Source organism: Dendrobates tinctorius, unplaced genomic scaffold, assembly GCF_039654945.1.
Source record: "Dendrobates tinctorius isolate UK_male_01 unplaced genomic scaffold, ASM3965494v1 ptg000089l, whole genome shotgun sequence".
NCBI classification, from domain to species: Eukaryota; Metazoa; Chordata; class Amphibia; order Anura; family Dendrobatidae; genus Dendrobates; species Dendrobates tinctorius.
Genome location: NW_027361757.1, coordinates 11099378 through 11118711, shown reverse-complemented (window position 1 = coordinate 11118711; position 19334 = coordinate 11099378). Strand labels below are relative to the sequence as shown.

General features: G+C 47.5%; 1 protein-coding gene across 1 annotated transcript in view; it reads left to right on the top strand.

Moving 5' to 3' along the window:
* DNAJB12 (DnaJ heat shock protein family (Hsp40) member B12) overlaps positions 1–19334 on the top strand; it is a 71089-nt gene that overhangs the window by 47470 nt on the left and 4285 nt on the right. Inside the window, exons 5-8 of the mRNA XM_073585807.1 lie at positions 12972–13151; positions 13255–13337; positions 14835–14944; positions 18676–18848. Of these exons, the coding sequence (XP_073441908.1) occupies positions 12972–13151; positions 13255–13337; positions 14835–14944; positions 18676–18848 (546 nt within the window). The remainder of the gene's footprint in view (positions 1–12971; positions 13152–13254; positions 13338–14834; positions 14945–18675; positions 18849–19334) is intronic.

Genomic DNA, 19334 nt, shown 5'->3' with positions numbered 1-19334 from the left:
CAGCTGACATTACTGAACCCCACTGAGACACGGGAGCAAGTATCTCTTTCCGTGTGGACGGCACTTCCGAACTACAACTGGCTGTGTTGAAGCCCAGGAAATAGGAGGGTGTAGGCAGAGGCCTACTGTATTTTGAATGAGGTGACAGCAGGAGAGACTGCCATCCACACAGCAGGGGATCAGCTGACATTACTGAACCCCACTGAGACACGGGAGCAAGTATCTCTTTCCGTGTGGACGGCACTTCCGAACTACAACTGGCTGTGTTGAAGCCCAGGAAATAGGAGGGTGTAGGCAGAGGCCTACTGTATTTTGAATGAGTTTACAGCAGGAGAGACTGCCATCCACACAGCAGGGGATCAGCTGACATTACTGAACCCCACTGAGACACGGGAGCAAGTATCTCTTTCCGTGTGGACGGCACTTCCGAACTACAACTGGCTGTGTTGAAGCCCAGGAAATAGGAGGGTGTAGGCAGAGGCCTACTGTATTTTGAATGAGTTTACAGCAGGAGAGACTGCCATCCACACAGCAGGGGATCAGCTGACATTACTGAACCCCACTGAGACACGGGAGCAAGTATCTCTTTCCGTGTGGACGGCACTTCCGAACTACAACTGGCTGTGTTGAAGCCCAGGAAATAGGAGGGTGTAGGCAGAGGCCTACTGTATTTTGAATGAGGTGACAGCAGGAGAGACTGCCATCCACACAGCAGGGGATCAGCTGACATTACTGAACCCCACTGAGACACGGGAGCAAGTATCTCTTTCCGTGTGGACGGCACTTCCGAACTACAACTGGCTGTGTTGAAGCCCAGGAAATAGGAGGGTGTAGGCAGAGGCCTACTGTATTTTGAATGAGTTTACAGCAGGAGAGACTGCCATCCACACAGCAGGGGATCAGCTGACGTTACTGAACCCCACTGAGACACGGGAGCAAGTATCTCTTTCCGTGTGGACGGCACTTCCGAACTACAACTGGCTGTGTTGAAGCCCAGGAAATAGGAGGGTGTAGGCAGAGGCCTACTGTATTTTGAATGAGTTTACAGCAGGAGAGACTGCCATCCACACAGCAGGGGATCAGCTGACATTACTGAACCCCACTGAGACACGGGAGCAAGTATCTCTTTCCGTGTGGACGGCACTTCCGAACTACAACTGGCTGTGTTGAAGCCCAGGAAATAGGAGGGTGTAGGCAGAGGCCTACTGTATTTTGAATGAGGTGACAGCAGGAGAGACTGCCATCCACACAGCAGGGGATCAGCTGACGTTACTGAACCCCACTGAGACACGGGAGCAAGTATCTCTTTCCGTGTGGACGGCACTTCCGAACTACAACTGGCTGTGTTGAAGCCCAGGAAATAGGAGGGTGTAGGCAGAGGCCTACTGTCTTTGTAATGCGGAGACAGCAGGAGAGACTGCCATCTCCACAGCAGGGGATCAGCTGGCAATGATGAACCCCACTAACACTTGAACGAATGTGTTTGGCTCTGTGGAGACGACACTTCTGAACACCAACTGACGCTGTTGGAGCCCAGGATTAGGCGAGGAGCAGGCTGGGGCCTACTGGATTTTGGCAGGTGAAGGCAGCAGGAGACTTGCCATCTCCACAGCAGGGGAACAGCTGGCAGTGCTGAACCCCACTAACACTCTAACGAAGGTGTTTGGCTCTGTGGAGACGACACTTCTGAACACCAACTGACGCTGTTGGAGCCCAGGATTAGGCGAGGAGCAGGCTGGGGCCTACTGGATTTTGGCAGGTGAAGGCAGCAGGAGACTTGCCATCTCCACAGCAGGGGAACAGCTGGCAGTGCTGAACCCCACTAACACTCTAACGAAGGTGTTTGGCTCTGTGGAGACGACACTTCTGAACACCAACTGACGCTGTTGGAGCCCAGGATTAGGCGAGGAGCAGGCTGGGGCCTACTGGATTTTGGCAGGTGAAGGCAGCAGGAGACTTGCCATCTCCACAGCAGGGGAACAGCTGGCAGTGCTGAACCCCACTAACACTCTAACAAAGGTGTTTGGCTCTGTGGAGACGACACTTCTGAACACCAACTGACGCTGTTGGAGCCCAGGATTAGGCGAGGAGCAGGCTGGGGCCTACTGGATTTTGGCAGGTGAAGGCAGCAGGAGACTTGCCATCTCCACAGCAGGGGAACAGCTGGCAGTGCTGAACCCCACTAACACTCTAACGAATGTGTTTGGCTCTGTGGAGACGACACTTCTGAACACCAACTGACGCTGTTGGAGCCCAGGATTAGGCGAGGAGCAGGCTGTGGCCTACTGGATTTTGGCAGGTGAAGGCAGCAGGAGACTTGCCATCTCCACAGCAGGGGAACAGCTGGCAGTGCTGAACCCCACTAACACTCTAACGAATGTGTTTGGCTCTGTGGAGACGACACTTCTGAACACCAACTGAAGCTGTTGGAGCCCAGGATTACGCATGCCGCATGCAGAGGCCAATGGGCAGCGGTTTTTATGGAGGTTGTGGACTACTACTGATTCTAACCATGCTCCACTTAGGCCTCTGGCTCCACTGTCTCTACTATTTACCCTGGCCTCCAACCCCGCCAGCTACATCTCTGAAGTGGCGTCAGCACAATCTACACTTGTTCCTGTGTTACTGGTGCTCAGTCCCGTCAGTTGATCCCCTGATGTTTGTCCGGCAAGTTCGCCAGCTCTGTCCTCATTCCCACTACTGGTTATGGGAATGTGGACAGAGCAGGAGACCTTGCCGGACACACATCAGGGGATAAACTGATGGGACTGAGCCACAGGAACACAGGAACAAGTGTAGATTGTGCTGACGCCACTTCAGAGATGTAGATGGCGGGGTTGGAGGTCAGGGGAAATAGTAGAGACAGTGGAGCCAGAGACCTAAGTTGGGCACGGTTAAAAATCAGTAGTGGTTTGAATGTTGATGGAGCTGGTGACTTTGCCGTCCACACAGCAGGGGATCAGCTGGCATTACTGAACCCCACTAACACAGGAGCTAGTGTGTTTCTCTGTGCAGACGACACATCTGAGCGACAACTGGCTGTGTTGAAGCAAAGGGATTATAGTTCAGGTGGTAGAAAAATGAACACACCAGCAGACCTGGATACAGTTGCCAACCACTAATTTAGTCTGTAAGAGGAATGGCAAAGTCTTTGGAGATCCAGGCCTTGTTCATTTTCAGAAAAGTCAGCCGGTCAACATTATCGGAAGATAGTCGCGTGCGACGGTCTGTTAGTACACCACCTGCGGCACTAAAGACACGTTCCGATAATACACTGGCAGCAGGGCAAGCCAGCACCTCCAATGCATACTTGCTAAGCTCTGGCCATGTATCCAGCTTAGAGACCCAAAACTTGAAGGGGGAAGAGCCATCTGGGAGTACAGCGACAGGGCAAGACATGTAGTCTGACACCATCTGACAGAAGCGTTGCCTCCTGCTGACTCGAGGCGTCGCTGATGGTGTAGACAATTGTGGTGGACACACAAAACTTTGCCACATTTGGGCCATAGTGGTCTTGCCTTGTGCTGCGGCGCTGCCTCTGCTCCCTCTTTGTGCAGAGTTTCCTCCACTGCCTCGACGCACAGAGCTGCTTTGTAAAGCACTAGCAACAATGCTGTCGGGTGGAATGGAAAACATTATGGACTGCACCAGTGACTCTTCGTACTCCCGCATTTTACGCTCCCGGTTCAACGTTGGTATGAGCCTTTGTACGCTGTCCCGGTAGCGAGGATCTAGGAGGGTGTACACCCAATAATCAGCCGAGACGAGAATGTGGGCGATGCGGCGGTCGTTTCTCAGGCACTGCAGCATGAAATCAACCATGTGCTGCAGACTCCCAACTGCCAAAGAACCGCTGTCCCCTGTTTGAGGCGTGACCTCGGCCTGCTCTGCATCACCCCACCCTCGCTGTACATACTGAGTAGAGGTTTGTGTACCTCCCTCCTCTGGAGAGATGTCTTCCTCCTCCATCGACTCCTCCTCATCCTCCTCACAAAGTGTCCCCTGCCTAGGCCTTTGTGAGGAAACACGTAGCGCAGACTGTCCAGAAGCAGATGGCATTTGGGACTCCTCATCCTCCACCTCTTCTGAAACCTCATCCCTTAGTGCTTGCAGTGTTTGTTGAAGCAGGCAGATAAGGGGGACAGTCATGCTGACTAGTGCATCATCTGCACTCGCCATCCGCGTGGATTCATCGAAGGCACGCAAAACGAGGCAGATGTCCTTCATAGAGGCCCACTCAATGGTGCTGAAGTGTGAACGGCGCACAGTGCGACTTGTTTGCGCCTGATGCAGCTGGTACTCCATGACTGCTGCCTGCTGCTCACACAACCGCTCCAACATATGTAACGTTGAATTCCACCGGGTGGGTAGGTCACATATGATGCGATGTTCCGGAAGGCCAAATCGTCGCTGCAGAGCAGCGAGGCGCGATCTTGCCGTGCTGGAACGTCGCAAGTGAGCGCACTCTATGCGGACCTTGTGCAACAGTGCAGCAAGATCCGGATAGTCCCTCAGAAAGCTCTGCACGACCAAGTTAAGAACATGTGCCAGACATGGGATGTGTGTGAGGTTGCCTAGGCCAAGAGCTGCCACCAGATTTCGGCCATTGTCACACACTACCAAGCCCGGCTGGAGATTCGCTGGCCCAAACCACATATCGCTCTCCAGCTTGATAGCATTCCAGAGCTCCTGCGCTGTGTGGCTTCGATTCCCCAAAGAAATTAATTTGAGTACAGCCTGTTGACGTTTGGCCACGGCTGTGCTCATATCGGTCGTAACAGGCTCCTGCTCTGCTGTTTCTGAGGAACTTGAGTAGGAGGAGGAGTCTATGTGTACAGACTGGAGTCCTGCAATCCGTGGCGTTGGAAGAACACGTACAGCTCCACTCTCCAGATCCGTACCCGGCTCCACAACATTGACCCAGTGGGCAGTGAGGGAAAGGTATCGTCCCTGTCCATGGTTACTGGTCCACGCATCGGTGGTCAGGTGGACCTTGCTACTAACGGCGTTTAGTAGCGCATGTTTTATTTTGCCCTCAACATGTTTCTGCAGGGCAGGGACGGCTCGCCTGCTGAAATAAAAGCGGCTGGGCACGTTGTATTGGGGGACTGCCAATGCCATTAAGTCCCGGAAGGTGTCAGTGTCCACCAGCCTGAATGACAGCATTTCAACTGCCAGAAGTTTGGCAATGCCAGCATTCAGAGACTGTGCTCGGGGATGGTTTGCCGAGTAAGGGCGCCTTTTATCCCATGCCTGTGCTACCGATGGCTGTGATGGATGGGAACGTGCTGCTATGGGTGTAATCTGACAGGGTCTCCGGACAACAGTGGCAGAGGTTCTTCCTTGGCGATCCTGTGAGGAAGCCGAACCAGCAGTGTGTGAGCTGGAGGAAGAGGGCCCAACACGAACTGAAGAGGTGGTAGGTGGTGCTGTACGTTGGCCTACGTCTTCAGGGTGTCTCTGCAACTCCAACTCGTGCTTGGTGCGCACATGTTTCCACATATTTGTGGTATTGAGGTTGCTGACATTTCTCCCTCTTTTGACTCTCTGATGACACAGCTTGCATTTGACAAAGCAAATGTCATCTGCAACTGTGTCAAAAAAGGACCACGCACTGCAACTCTTGTGAGCGCCCGGTTTGCCTTTGGAAGGAGGAATGCACCTAACGGGTGCCGAAGTGGAGGGTACAGGCAACCAAGTCTTCCCCCTCCCTCTGCCTCCTGTTTTGGCCGGTAGGGGAATCTCTTCCTCCGAGCTGCTCCCACCACCTTCCTGTTGCTCACGCCATGATGGGTCAAGGACCTCATCATCTTCCCTCCCCTCTTCAAACAGCTGCTTCTCCGGGGTTGTCTCGCCAGCACCGTACGCACCAGAAAGTGGCAACTGAGTCTCGTCATCATCTGATGCGTACTGAGGTGTGCTGACCATAGGCACTGGCCCACTCGCCTCTTCAGATTCAGAGGGACAAAGAAGTTGCGCATCACTGCATACTCCCTCTTCTTCACATTCAGGAATGCTGCTTGGCTGGCCCCCTCTTTCCAAGCCAACAGATTCCGAGAACAGAAGTAGAGACTGTGATGGCTCCTGTCCATGTCTCTCTGACTGCCTGGGCACTTTGGCAGGTGGTGAAGAGACAGATGGTTGCTCTTCGGTGCTCTGACCCTGAGAGGATGCGGAAGTAATTGAAGTCGATGCGTTAGCTGCCATCCATCCGACAACGGCTTCAATTTGTTCCTCCCGCAGCAGTGGGGTACGTTGAGGTCCTACAAAGCTGCGCATAAAGGACTGTTGCCTGCTAAAACTGGGGGATGCTGATCCACTGGTGCCCGCAGCAGGCCCAGAATCCCCACGTCCTCTACCTGTAGAATCCCCACGTCCTCTCCCTGCAGAATCCCCACGTCCTCTCCCTGCTGAAACCCCACGCCCACGCGCCTTACTCCCTGCCTTCTTCATCTTGCAAGACTGCTTAAGATAGGCAAAAAAGTACAAAGGGGGGCCTTAGTGTGCTTATTCCTGAACAGCTGGTTACAGGTACAAGAAACACTAATTTTATGAAGTGTGTGTGTGTGTGGACTAGACTTTAATAGGAGCTGATGTGGCCTACACAAGTTCAAAATGTAGTGTTTGGTGAACTTTTTTTGTGGTTTCTTTGTTGGAAACAAACTCAAAGTATGTGAACAAAGAATTGAAACTGATAGTATCACCAACTTTTTGGAGCTATTACAATGCAGGCAGGTAACCTACAATGCAAAAGATGAGGCTCCAAAAAAATTGGGTAATACTAATCTGGCTGCGCCGGCAGGGCACAAGCCAGAAAAAAAGGCTCCTCTATCTACTCCTATATAGTGTTTGCAACCAACCAATGTTGATGGATACGGATGGATGCACACTAATAGGAGAAGAAAAAACGAGCTGCACTCAAAGACAAATATGTGTGAGGCAGTGACGCACGTTGAGCGTCCTACAACCAGACGTAGCTGCAGGACACTCTACTCAGCGTGAGCTGCACTCACACACAGTCAGAGGCCTCTCAGACAGCCGTCAACAGTGCAGCTAAGTGGGCACTGGCACTGACAGGCTGCAGAAAGGCTCCGCTGTGTACTCCTTTATAGTGTTTGCAACCACCGTAGATGGAGACGGATGGATGCACACTAATAGAAGAAAAAATGAGCTGCACTCAAATAAAAATATGTGTGAGGCACTGACGCACGCTGAGCGTCCTACAGCCAGACGTAGCTGCAGGACACACTACTCAGCGTGAGCTGCACTCACACACAGTCAGAGACCTCTCAGACAGCCGTGAACAGTGCAGCAAAGTGGACACTAGCACTGAAAGGCTGCAGAAAGGCTCCGCTGTCTACTACTAGTGTTTGCAACCAACGTATATGGATACGGATGGAAGCACACTAGATTGAAATTATGTAAAAAATGCAGCTCAAAAAATAAAAGATGTATGAGGCAGCAGTGATCACACTGGGTGGCCTACAGCCTGACGTGGCTGCAGGACCCACTCCACAGCGTGAGCTGCACTCACACAGCCCTTGCAGACAGCTGTGAACACTGCTGCTAGGGCAAAGAAGGCTACAGTGGTGGTTTATGTAGCCTGGGTAAAGCACTAGATGTTTGGTGGAATCGCTAGTTCTAACTGTCCCTCACAGTCTTCTACAGCAGCCTGTCCCTAACTGAATTCACAGCAGAGTGACCAGAAATGGCGGCTGCGGTGGCTTTTATAGTGCATCATGACATCATTTCGGCAGCCAATCACAGCCATGCCAATAGTTAACATGCCTACATGCCTAACAGGATGTGCCCACACTTCGGAGGATTCCCATTGGCTTAATCAAAGCAAGCAGGCTCATAGCATGATGGGAACTTCCTATTCCGATTCCGGAATCCGATATGACAAAAGTATCGGAATTAAGTATCGGAATTCCGATACCGCTAATATCGGCCGATACCCGATACTTGCGGTATCGGAATGCTCAACACTACTTCTGACACATCAAATTATAAAAATTGACCCTTTAATTTGCCTTCTGAGTTGTGCCCGTTTTGTCATTGTAAAGATTTATTCCCTTCACTGTAAAGGGTTTAATGTTATGGCTGGATCGGTCTATAGCCTCAGTGAAGCATGCCACCATGTAGCCATTGTGGCGCGCAGTGTTCATCTAGATCTGTTTCAGACAGCCGATAAGCTCCTTGTAGTTATCTTCAGATAACGTCCAGTGTAAGGGTACCGTTACACTTAGCGATGCACCAGCGATCCCGACAACGATATGGATCGCTGGTGCATCGCTAAGTGGTCGCTAGTGAGCTGCCACACAGGCAGATCTCACCAGCGACATAGCAGCGGTTGGGGGGTCGCTACTTACCTGTCAGACGCAGCGATCCTGACGTCCTCCCGCCCGCGTCGCCACAGGAAGCGCCTGACGAGAAATGATCCAGGACGGTCTCGCGCGACCAGCGATGAGCAGCAGGGGAGCCGGTCGGAGGTAAGTATCACATGTAGCGATATCGCTAGCAATATCGCTGCTACGTTGCAAAATCGGTGACGTTACAGCGATATTGCTAGCGATATCGCAATGTGTAACGGGGGCTTAAATCTGATTAGTGAGCCCTGGGCTTGTAGTACAGAAGATTTCACTACTCATGCTTAGGATTGACAGGCTGAAAGAATACCTAGTGGCCAGGTTCATAAATTCTAGTGGCTGGATGCCACATCACCTGTGAATAAACCGGACCTTGTGATAAATGACTACTGATTAGCAGGGGTCCTAGAGATGAGACCCCTATTGATAAAACAGTCATTGTTTAGGCAACCAGCCTGTTAAAGCTTCTCCTTCTCCCGACTGCCCAGTGGGCCAGAGCTGCAGCTGACACTGTGCACGCTACTTAATAGCAATGAATACTCACTGCCCTCTACCCACATAGTCCCGGCGTGGAGAGCAGTGAGTATTCCGGCAGCTGTGCTCTGCACGAATACTCGCTTGTTTTTTTGTATTTTTTTGCAGACCGGGCTGGGGATGAAGGGGGCCATGCAGATCTGGCTTATACTCGAGTCAATAAGTTTTCCCAGTTTTTTTTTTTTGTTTTAAAATTAGGTGCCTTGGCTTATACTCGGGTGAGTTTATAACACACACATCTAATAACAAACATATATGGGAGTGCCTCGTTAACTATTACGGACATCTATATGAATGGTCACTCTGCACCATCATCATATTTCCAATACACCAATACAGCGGCTTTGGTAATAGAAGGTTATTGCTGGCTGTATCTTTGCCTTATCGCTAATGGCAGAGTTTTCAGAAGACCTGACCATGCACAGCTCATTATCAAGTAATGCAAAATGGGTTTTCTAAGATAGGCAAGAAAATCATGAGGAAAAGGCTGCTCACAGCGGCATTGTTCAAAAGTTTCATACAATATAAAGGTATGTGCACATGCTGCGTTTTTGTTGCAGTTTTTCCATACAGTTTTATCAGAAAAACTGAAGGGTTTCCTAGTACCAGCAAAGTGAATGGCGTCTCATGCACACTTTGCTTGTTTTTTTCGTTGCTGATTTGCCACAAATTCAGATCTGCAGCATTTTTGCAGCAGAATTCACCCATATTAATAAGTAGGAAAAAATATGCAAAAAAAAAAACGCACTTATTTTATGCAGTGTTTTTCCTGCCAACACTTCAATATTTGCAGCAGAATTTTCTGCTGCAAATCCTGAACTTCTGCACATATGTAAAAGTAACCTGTCCAAAAAATGTGAGTGTGATATACTGTGCAGTAAAAGCTCACCTTTACTGTGAATTCATGACCAAACCATCCTCCATTTTTCTTGCGTACCTTCTATTTTCACCTGACTGAACAGCCATTACCAGATGTGGAAACCCCTTAAATTGGAGCTAGAGCAAAAAAATATTAATATTGACGTGACTAAACATATGGTGAAAATGGTAAACGCAATATTGGTATTATGACCCCCTGCCAGAACAATATCCCCTCTGGAAACAACCAGCCACCTGGCGATAAATTATAGCCTAAGTGCGTCTAAGGTCCTCTTACATATTAGAGTATATTGTGCCTGACCTGGAGGGCTGTGTATGGCAGGCAGCAGCCCAAAGTTCTGTTCTCTGGGAGGTAATGGAGGAGTCGGGCAATGCCTGACAGCAGAACCATTGGTCTAATGGTAGCCAGCACGTAATGTTGTGCATTGTCTGTTTTCAAAGGGTTTAGGTGCAATAATAGTAGAGGAGGCTATCAGGCCATGTTGCCCTGCTCGGTGGTATGCATGCGTCTGAGCACAGGTGGAATTATTCCCAGAGATGGTGACGTGTTTGCGTTTCCTCTTATCTCACACTGACATAGTGAGAGGTCGTAACCCTGAGGTAAATGGCGGCTATCTGACTTGTGTGTTTACACTGAGCCACTGGTAAAATCTAGGATGTGTATGAAGATGGTTACTACAATAAATGGCTGTAAGCGTGTTGTGATGACCGTGGGGAGGAGTGGTGGCTTGTTGTGTACAGATAGAGTAATGTCACGTGGCGGGAAGAGCAGACTGACGACATCAGTTACACATAGAAGAGAGCATGCACTAATGGAGGAAGCGCCTTCACACCGGAGGACACTACTAAAGCAATAGAAATAGGGAGGGCACCACCAAAACACATACAGGGATACACCAGTAGTCAGTATAAATAAGTAATGCAATAAGGAAGAGAAAAGCTACTGACCGAAAACACTGAGATCACCACATTAATCCCAAAAATCACACCGGAGGACAGTGGCAGAACGCTCACTAAAGAGGATTTCCCATCTCGTAAGGTGATGGCATATTGCTCTGATAACACAATCACTGAATGATGAGGGGGTCTGACCTCTAGGACCCCCAACTATCATGGAAATGATGTGGCACCATACCAGTGTGGGGCTGTATCCCCTTTTATTTTTCTCACACAGCATTGCTCCATCAGCATGTGTACAGAACTGCTGCCAGCCCAGGATTGGGGAGGGTCCTAGAGGTTGGATATCATATGGATAGCACCATGACATCAGTTTATCACCATAGTCACCTGCTGCAGCTCTAGAGTTTGCTATGTGACTGCAAGATCCTGCTGCGATTTATCAATGAAGAGCAACAGAAACGTCACTGCCATAGCCAGGAACTAAGGAGTTTAGATTTACCTAGAAATTTTGTCACCACGGACTCCTCTGACATTTTTGGCATGTTCACAGGATAGCCAAATTACCAAGTACGAGAAAGTAACCATTGTGGAACTGCAGGTCTCAGAGGTGCTGCATGTGCCCATCAGACATGTGTGACACATCCTCTGGTTGTACCATGAATCTGTAGGATGATAACTCTGAAGACTGGTCTGGTTTACATAACCCATCCTTGATGCTTTGACATTCAGACTTGCCAGAGCTGGTGGGTCCTCCATTGTGACCTTCATAAATAGATGGAGAAAATAGTAGCGACAAAACGCATCAATCTGGAGGACCCAATCTTTTTTGTGGACCACATCAGGCCTAATTTCCCCCCCTGGTGGGTTCCCTTGCATGGGGTCTAAGCAGCAAGACACCCCGTAATCTGCTTATTTTCAGCAGATTCTTTGAAAAGTCTTGTTTTTATTATAACTATCCACCGATATGTTCGGGTTACATGATTAGATCCAGGTATCTCACGATATTGGATGAGACATGGTTCCTAAATGCAAGACTCGGGGTCCAAAATGCAAGCTGGTGTATGATAAAACGCTAACCTTTGTTTGCTTATGCTATGACACTATATGTTTAAAGGGAACCTGTCACCCCCCCCCCCCCCCCCCCAGACATTTTTAAGTAAAAGAGCCACCTTGTGCAGCACTACTGCTGCATCATTCTGTCAAGGTGGCTCTTTTACTTAGCGTCCCTTCCACCGCAGAAATAAGCGTTTTTAAAATTTGTCTGACATACCAGAAGTTTGTCCGCGGGGGCAGGTCTTTCCCCCTCGGACACCGACACCTCGCATCCATCATTCATTTCCTTTTTCAGTCTTTGCTCCGCCTCCTCTGCGTTCATTTCAAATGCTGGCGCCTGCCCTGTAATATATTTTCTTGGGCATGCGCAGTTAGCGCTGCCCTTCTCTGACATCACATGATGTCCTTCCTACCGCGCCTGCGCATGCCCAAGAAAATATACTAAGACCTGCCGCCCAGACAAACTTCTGGTATGTCTGACAAATTTTAAAACCGCTTATTTCTGCAGTGGAAGGGACGCTAAGTAAAAGCATTAGTGCTGCACAAGGTGGCTCTTTTACTTAAAACCGCCTGCGGGGGGTGACAGGTTCCCTTTAATTAGCTGAGGTTAGAGGTAGACCTAAATCAGTAGAGTTCAACCTAGAGCCTAACATGTTGTTTGGTTGCTCCATATTAGGGGAAAAATGATTTCTCGACTCCATCTACAGCATTTGGACTAGTTCCCTGAATTAGCGTCCCATAACTGGTATAGAAAAATCAAGTAAAGCATGTCCCTCCATGGGGCAGGATACATCCTCCAGACATGGCCGCTATGTGACTGCAGGGTCATTGAGTTCAGGGCAGGGTGTCAGGCATCATCTGACTGTCTGTAAAGTAGGAGCGTTATCTGCCATTTATTATGTGGTACAATTCAGATAAGAAGACATACTGATAATAGAGACAAACAACTCTGTGTGTAAAAGCTGATTTTACCAGTGATCAATTGGGAATCTCAGGTGGTGTTCACACTACCATTTATACCCTAAGCCGCTGCGCTCTGACGGATCTCTGGTAGCTGACAGACTTATAAACGGGGTCCTTCGATTTCCAGTTTGCTACACTCTATCCAGCACGCCTGTCCTCGGTGTCACGTTGCATGGATGGCCGATTACATTTTGCGCATGTCATCTGTGCTATATAATATTTTGTCTGCAGTCTCACTACATCACTCTCCCTTTTTTATCCCCATGTTTTTAGCCATTGGGAATGCATATGCAGTGTTAAGCAACGCAGACAAGAGGAAGCAGTACGACCAGTTTGGAGATGAGAAAGTGAGTGCTTCCCGACATGGGCACTCCGACTTCCACAGAGGCTTTGAGGCTGACATCTCCCCTGAAGACCTCTTCAACATGTTCTTTGGTGGAGGATTTCCTTCTAGTAAGTGTGTGTTTTTTAGCTGTAAAAAGGGCAAACCGATACTACCGCTATTGAGAGAATTACTTGGCTTGACATTTTTTTGTTGTTGTTTTCTTACTTTTAGGTAATGTCCATGTATACAGCAATGGCCGAATGCATTACACATATTCTCAAAGACCAGATAGACGAGAACACCACCAAGGCGATGTAAGTGCTTTCCAGTAGGGAAATTGTTCCTTCCAAAATGTCCAGGGATGATGAAAAGTCAATGGCTTAGCCACTAGAGGGAGCCCTATGACTGATTCCTGTATCTTTATAGCTAATATACACACACGCCTGTTTTTGTATGGTCTATATCGTCTCAGATGGTCAGGAAAGTCTGTAATTGCATCAGTCACTGTATTTATTTTATTCACTTATATAGCGCCATTAATTCCACAGCGCTTTATAGACATTATCTTCACTGTCCCCATTGGGGCTCACAATCATAGAATCCCTATCTGTATGTCTTTGGAATGTGGGAGGAAACCGGAGAACTCTATTATAAATTCATAAGAATGGAGAGTAAATTGCAATCACTACAACATTCCTCCGTGACTAGAAGATTTTGGTTTACAGTTTTAAATTAAATCATCAGTGGTTGCTTAAAAGAGAGACTCTTAAGTTTGAAGTTCTCCACCATTCATGGGATGGGGAAAAGCTTCCCTATTGTAGTGATCCCGAGAATCGGGGCTCAGAAGAGCCCAATGTTCATGGAGTGGAGATCAATCCTGCGCGCTTCCAATCTTTTCCCTTTTAATGAGACCACCAGAGGTCGCTGCGCTCGACTGGTCTTTGGCACTCCTGTAAGAATGAATGGAGCAGCAGTTCACATATTTGATCTGGTCAGAGCCTTGGTTCTTGAAATTAAGGGGGGGGGGTCACAGAGGTCAGACCCCTAGTGATCCTGAAGTTATCCCTTATGCTAAGGATAGGGGATAGCTTTCGGACTTGGAAATACCTCTTTCAATAAATTCATTATTGTATCACACAATTTCAGAGCAGATTCCATCGTTGAAATTCCACTACAAATGTGCAATGTGCCAACTCTGTGTTATGAGGTTGTCTCATCACATAAAAGCTAGAGTATGCAATCACTTTTTGGGGTAAAGGTCCCCCTGCAGGGACCCCTTCAGCTCTGGGATTAAAGAGTGCAGTTCCCGACACAGGTCCTCCATAAAAAATAAGAAACGGTGCTGGACCCTTTCACTCTAAGGAATGGTAAGAGTCCTCGCAGTCAGACCCTCTTAGTAATGTCATTAGTTTTTTGTGATTGAGTCCAGAAAAAAAACCTAACTTTAAAATCTAAATATTGATGGAGAGAAAAATGCACATCACACTAAATGAAACTGGCATGGGTTATGGCCGGCTGTCAGAGATTACATGCATTATCCAACTACTGTCACAGAAGTGCTCCTCCTCGGTATTGCAGGTCCACTGAGGGCCTTTACCCCCCAAACTTGTCTTCATGTGCAGTTCCCACGCGATGGCCGGTGTCTGCGAGAACTCCGACACCTGTAGATCCTGTCATGTGCTCTGCCACGGCTGACATATGCTGAGGCTATTGAGGCTTATTTTTCCCTGATGTACAATCTTTTCACCCAGTGATCAGAACATGTCCACGTTTCATGTACTAACATCATTATTTTTCTTATTTTTGTCCAGGGAAGTCTGGGTATGTTCGTTCAGTTGATGCCTATTCTGATCCTGATAATTGTGTCTGCCCTGAGTCAAATGATGGTGTCCAATCCGCCTTACAGCCTGAGCCACAGACCGTAAGTACATACAGTGGTGTAACCACCAAGGTTGTTCTCCAGGCTGAAAAAGAAAAGTCTGCGGTCACTATGTGATGGTATCCTGCCATATTGTGTTTGATAAGTATTCACTATCACAAGTTCCCCTGTACTCACAACACAAGTGGGTCGGCAATGTCACCGAATATATGATTTACTTACTAATTCTGAATGGTTTCATTTTTGATCATTGATTGTGAAGGTTTGTCTATTCCCCCAATATATTGTATAATTGTGCTGATGGACGGGGGTCTGGACTTGGGTATGACATATTTGCCTTGTGGGGGTTTATGGACGACATGTCCTGATAGGGTACAACTTATCAAATGACTTCCTGAAAGCCTTTTTAGCATATTCTTCTGGCTAACATCTCTGTTAGGCTTAGTGCCACTTTTGTTGGGAGCCAGGTGCTACACAGCAGTTCAATACAAGGGTTGTGTCCATGAATGTATGAGAAACGAGACCGAAGTATTACGAAGTCCTTTAGTTGATGCATTAAGAAACTTGTGTTCTTCATGCAAGTAAATGTGGTGACTGATGGCTTGCATTTACACACACACACACACACACACACACACACACACACACACACACACACACACACACACACACACACGACCTTACCTAATTATCACTGGAAGATCAATTGCACATTGGAAGTCATTGTAAATAACACTGCAATTAAAGGGTTTGCACCTAGATAAGGGACAACTGCTCAATAGAATAGGGGATAACTACTTATCTTGGAACAAATGCTTTACTCGTCAGACCGATTTCAGATTTTAGGACTGCAGAAATTTCCTATTTTGGGTCCTCTTGATAAGATAGCCTTAATATATTATGTTCTGTTGGCATACCAAAAAGGTAGTTAATTAGAAATGAATGGATTGCTGTGCAGGACCCCGATCCAGGTCAGTGCTGTCTGGTCGTGGACAGGAGCTGCGTAATTTTGCATATTTGCTGAGCTTCCAGGTTCCTCCAGCGTGGCGTTTCAATCACCCGTGTGGTGTACAGTCCTCTGTGTGGCGTGCCGCACACAGATGATGTTTCGCCAGCCCGGCCATTCATAAACCAAGCCTGATTGTCCCACAGGTTAACGAAATTTGTGCATCTTTTGTCCACGGCCAGAGAACACTGAACTGAATCCGGGTTGCAAGAAGCGATCTCCTCCTCTAGAATTCGAGTGCATCGCAGCCCAAGAATTCGGCAGCATACTTTTTATTTCACTACATAGGAAACGTAGTAGACTTCACTTTCCTATGCCGAGAGACACAGAAAAAATGTGTTATGGGCAGTATATAATTTTTTAATTTTTATTCTTTTGTATGTGGCTAACACATAATTCATGCTGAAAGGACGACGCCGGCATATTTTATTTTTATTGCCATAGAAAAAGTCTTTACACCCCTGTTAAAGTGCCAGGTTTTCAACATGTAAGGCTATGTTCCCACGATGAGGTTTTGGTGCGTTTTTTGACGCTGCGCTGCAGATTTTTGCTGCATCAAAAACGCAGCTTCTTGCAGTTCCAGCAAAGTGGATGGGATTTATAGAAATCTCATGTCCTCTGTGCTTTTATTTTACGGTTTCTCTTGCAGGTACGCTGATTTTTATATGTGGATTTTATCCATAGACTTCCATTAGATGTGAAGAAAACACACAGCGTTTTAGTAGGTTTCCTCCGCAGAAACATATAAATCCGCACATAAGTATATCCTTAAAGTTTTGTCAAAGCCAAGTACCACGAAGTATCAAAAGCAAAGCTGCTTAATTTTACACACCAAGAAGAGACAAAAAACGCGATAAATACACGTAAAAAAATGCACACAAATGGAATGAAATACCGCAAGTAACCCAATTTAATTAGGTGCAGAAATTCTGCAACATCAAAAGGCTCATCATGGGAACATAGCCTAAAGGAAAACCTACCAGGAAGAATTATTTCAGCACTTTCTCCACCTTTTTAATGTCACTGATTGTTTCTAAATGGATTTGTACAGACAAACTGAAATGGTTTTCAGGAAGAAAATAAAAATAACAATTTAAAATGTGATTGCATTAGTGTGAGCAGCCTTTTGCGATTGGCTGATTCTGAACACAACCATATCCCCAATTATATTTACTCTCATGTTACATAGTAGTTAGTATATAGCTGCCATCATTTGCATTCTGATTAACCCCATATAAAGATTAGTGTGATTTACCTGACGTTTTACAGCAAAAGCTACAGTCTGTATAAAGCTTATAGTAAAAGGTGGGCAAAGTTATGAAATTATATTTCTCGGTATGTTTTTTTTTTTTTTTCCCTGCATGTGAAAATCCTGGCATTTTAACGAGGGGGGTGTAGACTTTTTATATCTATTGTATCTGTACTGTATTTTTCAGATTATGCTTAAAATTACTTGCCAGTCGCTGTCTTCTGCCCTTTTCAGCGCTGCTCCTCACCTCTTCCACTTCATGTGACAGAAGTTTTGTCCAGCCGGCTTCCAACAGCATTTCTGTGTGGACCAGACATCACTTCTCATTGTAAAGTCTAAGGGCCCCGTTACACGTATCAATGTCCCAGCGATCCCACCTACGATCCGATGTGGATGGGATCGCTGGGACATAGTTGCTGATCGCCGGTGAGCTGTCACATAGACAGCCCCTCCAGCGATCACGACCTGCGAGCAAGCTGGTTTCCAAGGTAAACAGCGGGTATCTAAAAGCCGCGCGGCTCCTAGATACCCGCTGTTTACATTGGAAACCAGCTCCCCGCTGATCGTTGCTCTCCCGCTGCCACACGCAGCGATGCGCGCTGGCCAGCGAGAGACCAACGATCAAAAAACGGCCCAGGACGATCCTGCACGATCAGCGATACCCGGCAGGGGGGCCGGTCGCTGATGGATGTCACACACAGAGATATTGCTGGCAAGATCGCTGTGGCGTCACAAAATCAGCGATCTCACTGGCGACATCGCTGTGTGTGACAGGGCCTTAAGACTTTTGTAGACTTGAATTAGGAAAGGAACAAATGTTTCCCCTGTGTGTGCCAGTCACATGGTTTGGGAGAGGACTGAAGCAGCACTTTGGTGAAGGTGAAGTGATTACTGATAAAGGACTGGAAAATTGAAAAAAAAAAATATGGTGGTGTGGTACTTGAAGTATGAACAGAATCTAAGGCTATGTTCACATTGCGTTTTCTGCAGAACGTTCAGGGGATCCACCTGAAGCCTTGTTTTCATGGGGATTCAGTCAGGATCCACCAAACACAGTGTGAGCAGGGTTTAGCTCATTACTGTAAATTATGGTAAAAAAATCATAATCAGATGTTTTAATATCCCCTATAACAAATATAGGTGATGACTATTAATGATTGTGCATGATTGTGTACACTGTAATGGCAGTCACTGATTAGGACCGCCTACTGGACTCCTTGGCATAGACAATGCAGGGATTTAAATAAGTTCTAAATCAGGAGGTTTGTAAGAAGGGACAGGGTAACATACGGCTTGCTCAGTAAGAGAGGTTACCTTTAAGTCTCCATACTCGGCCTTTTACATGTTGCAATTCACAAATCAAATACTTATGAGCTATTCTAATTATTGCACTGTGTAAAAGCCTAAAATAAGTGTCACGTCTACAGAAGCGGCTGTAGATACCCGAATCATATTGCTTACTGGTGGTGTGAAAAAATTGCATTTGAAAGTGACCACTACTCGTCCTTTTCTCTGCAGGTCTGTGGGCCATATACACAGGAGAGTCACTGAGCACCTTAAGGTCCCATTTTTTGTGTCAGAAAGTTTTGATGAAGACTATTCTGGGAATAATCTAAGAAATGTAGAACGAAGTGTAGAAGAAGATTTCATAGCTAACCTAAGGAATAACTGCTGGAAGGAGAAGCAACAGAGTAAGTACAACATGTCACTACCGTGCCAGAGTATGAGAGTACGCAGCTCAGCTAGCAGCCTTAGGTGCCGCGTCCTAGAGAATATTCAGCCTTAGGTGCCGCGTCCTAAAGAATATTCAGCCTTAGGTGCCGCGTCCTAGAGAATATTCAGCCTTGGGTGCCGCGACCTAGAGAATGGGGTAGCATTAGGTGCCACGTCCTAGAGAATGTTCAGCCTTGGGTGCCGCATCCTAGAGAATATTCAGCCTTGGGTGCCGCGACCTAGAGAATGGGGCAGCATTAGGTGCCGCGTCCTAGAGAATATTCAGCCTTAGGTGCCGCGTCCTAGAGAATATTCAGCCTTGGGTGCCGCATCCTAGAGAATATTCAGCCTTGGGTGCCGCGACCTAGAGAATGGGGCAGCATTGGGTGCCGCGTCCTAGAATGGGGCAGCATTGGGTGCCGCGACCTAGAGAATGGGGCAGCATTGGGTGCCGCGTCCTAGAA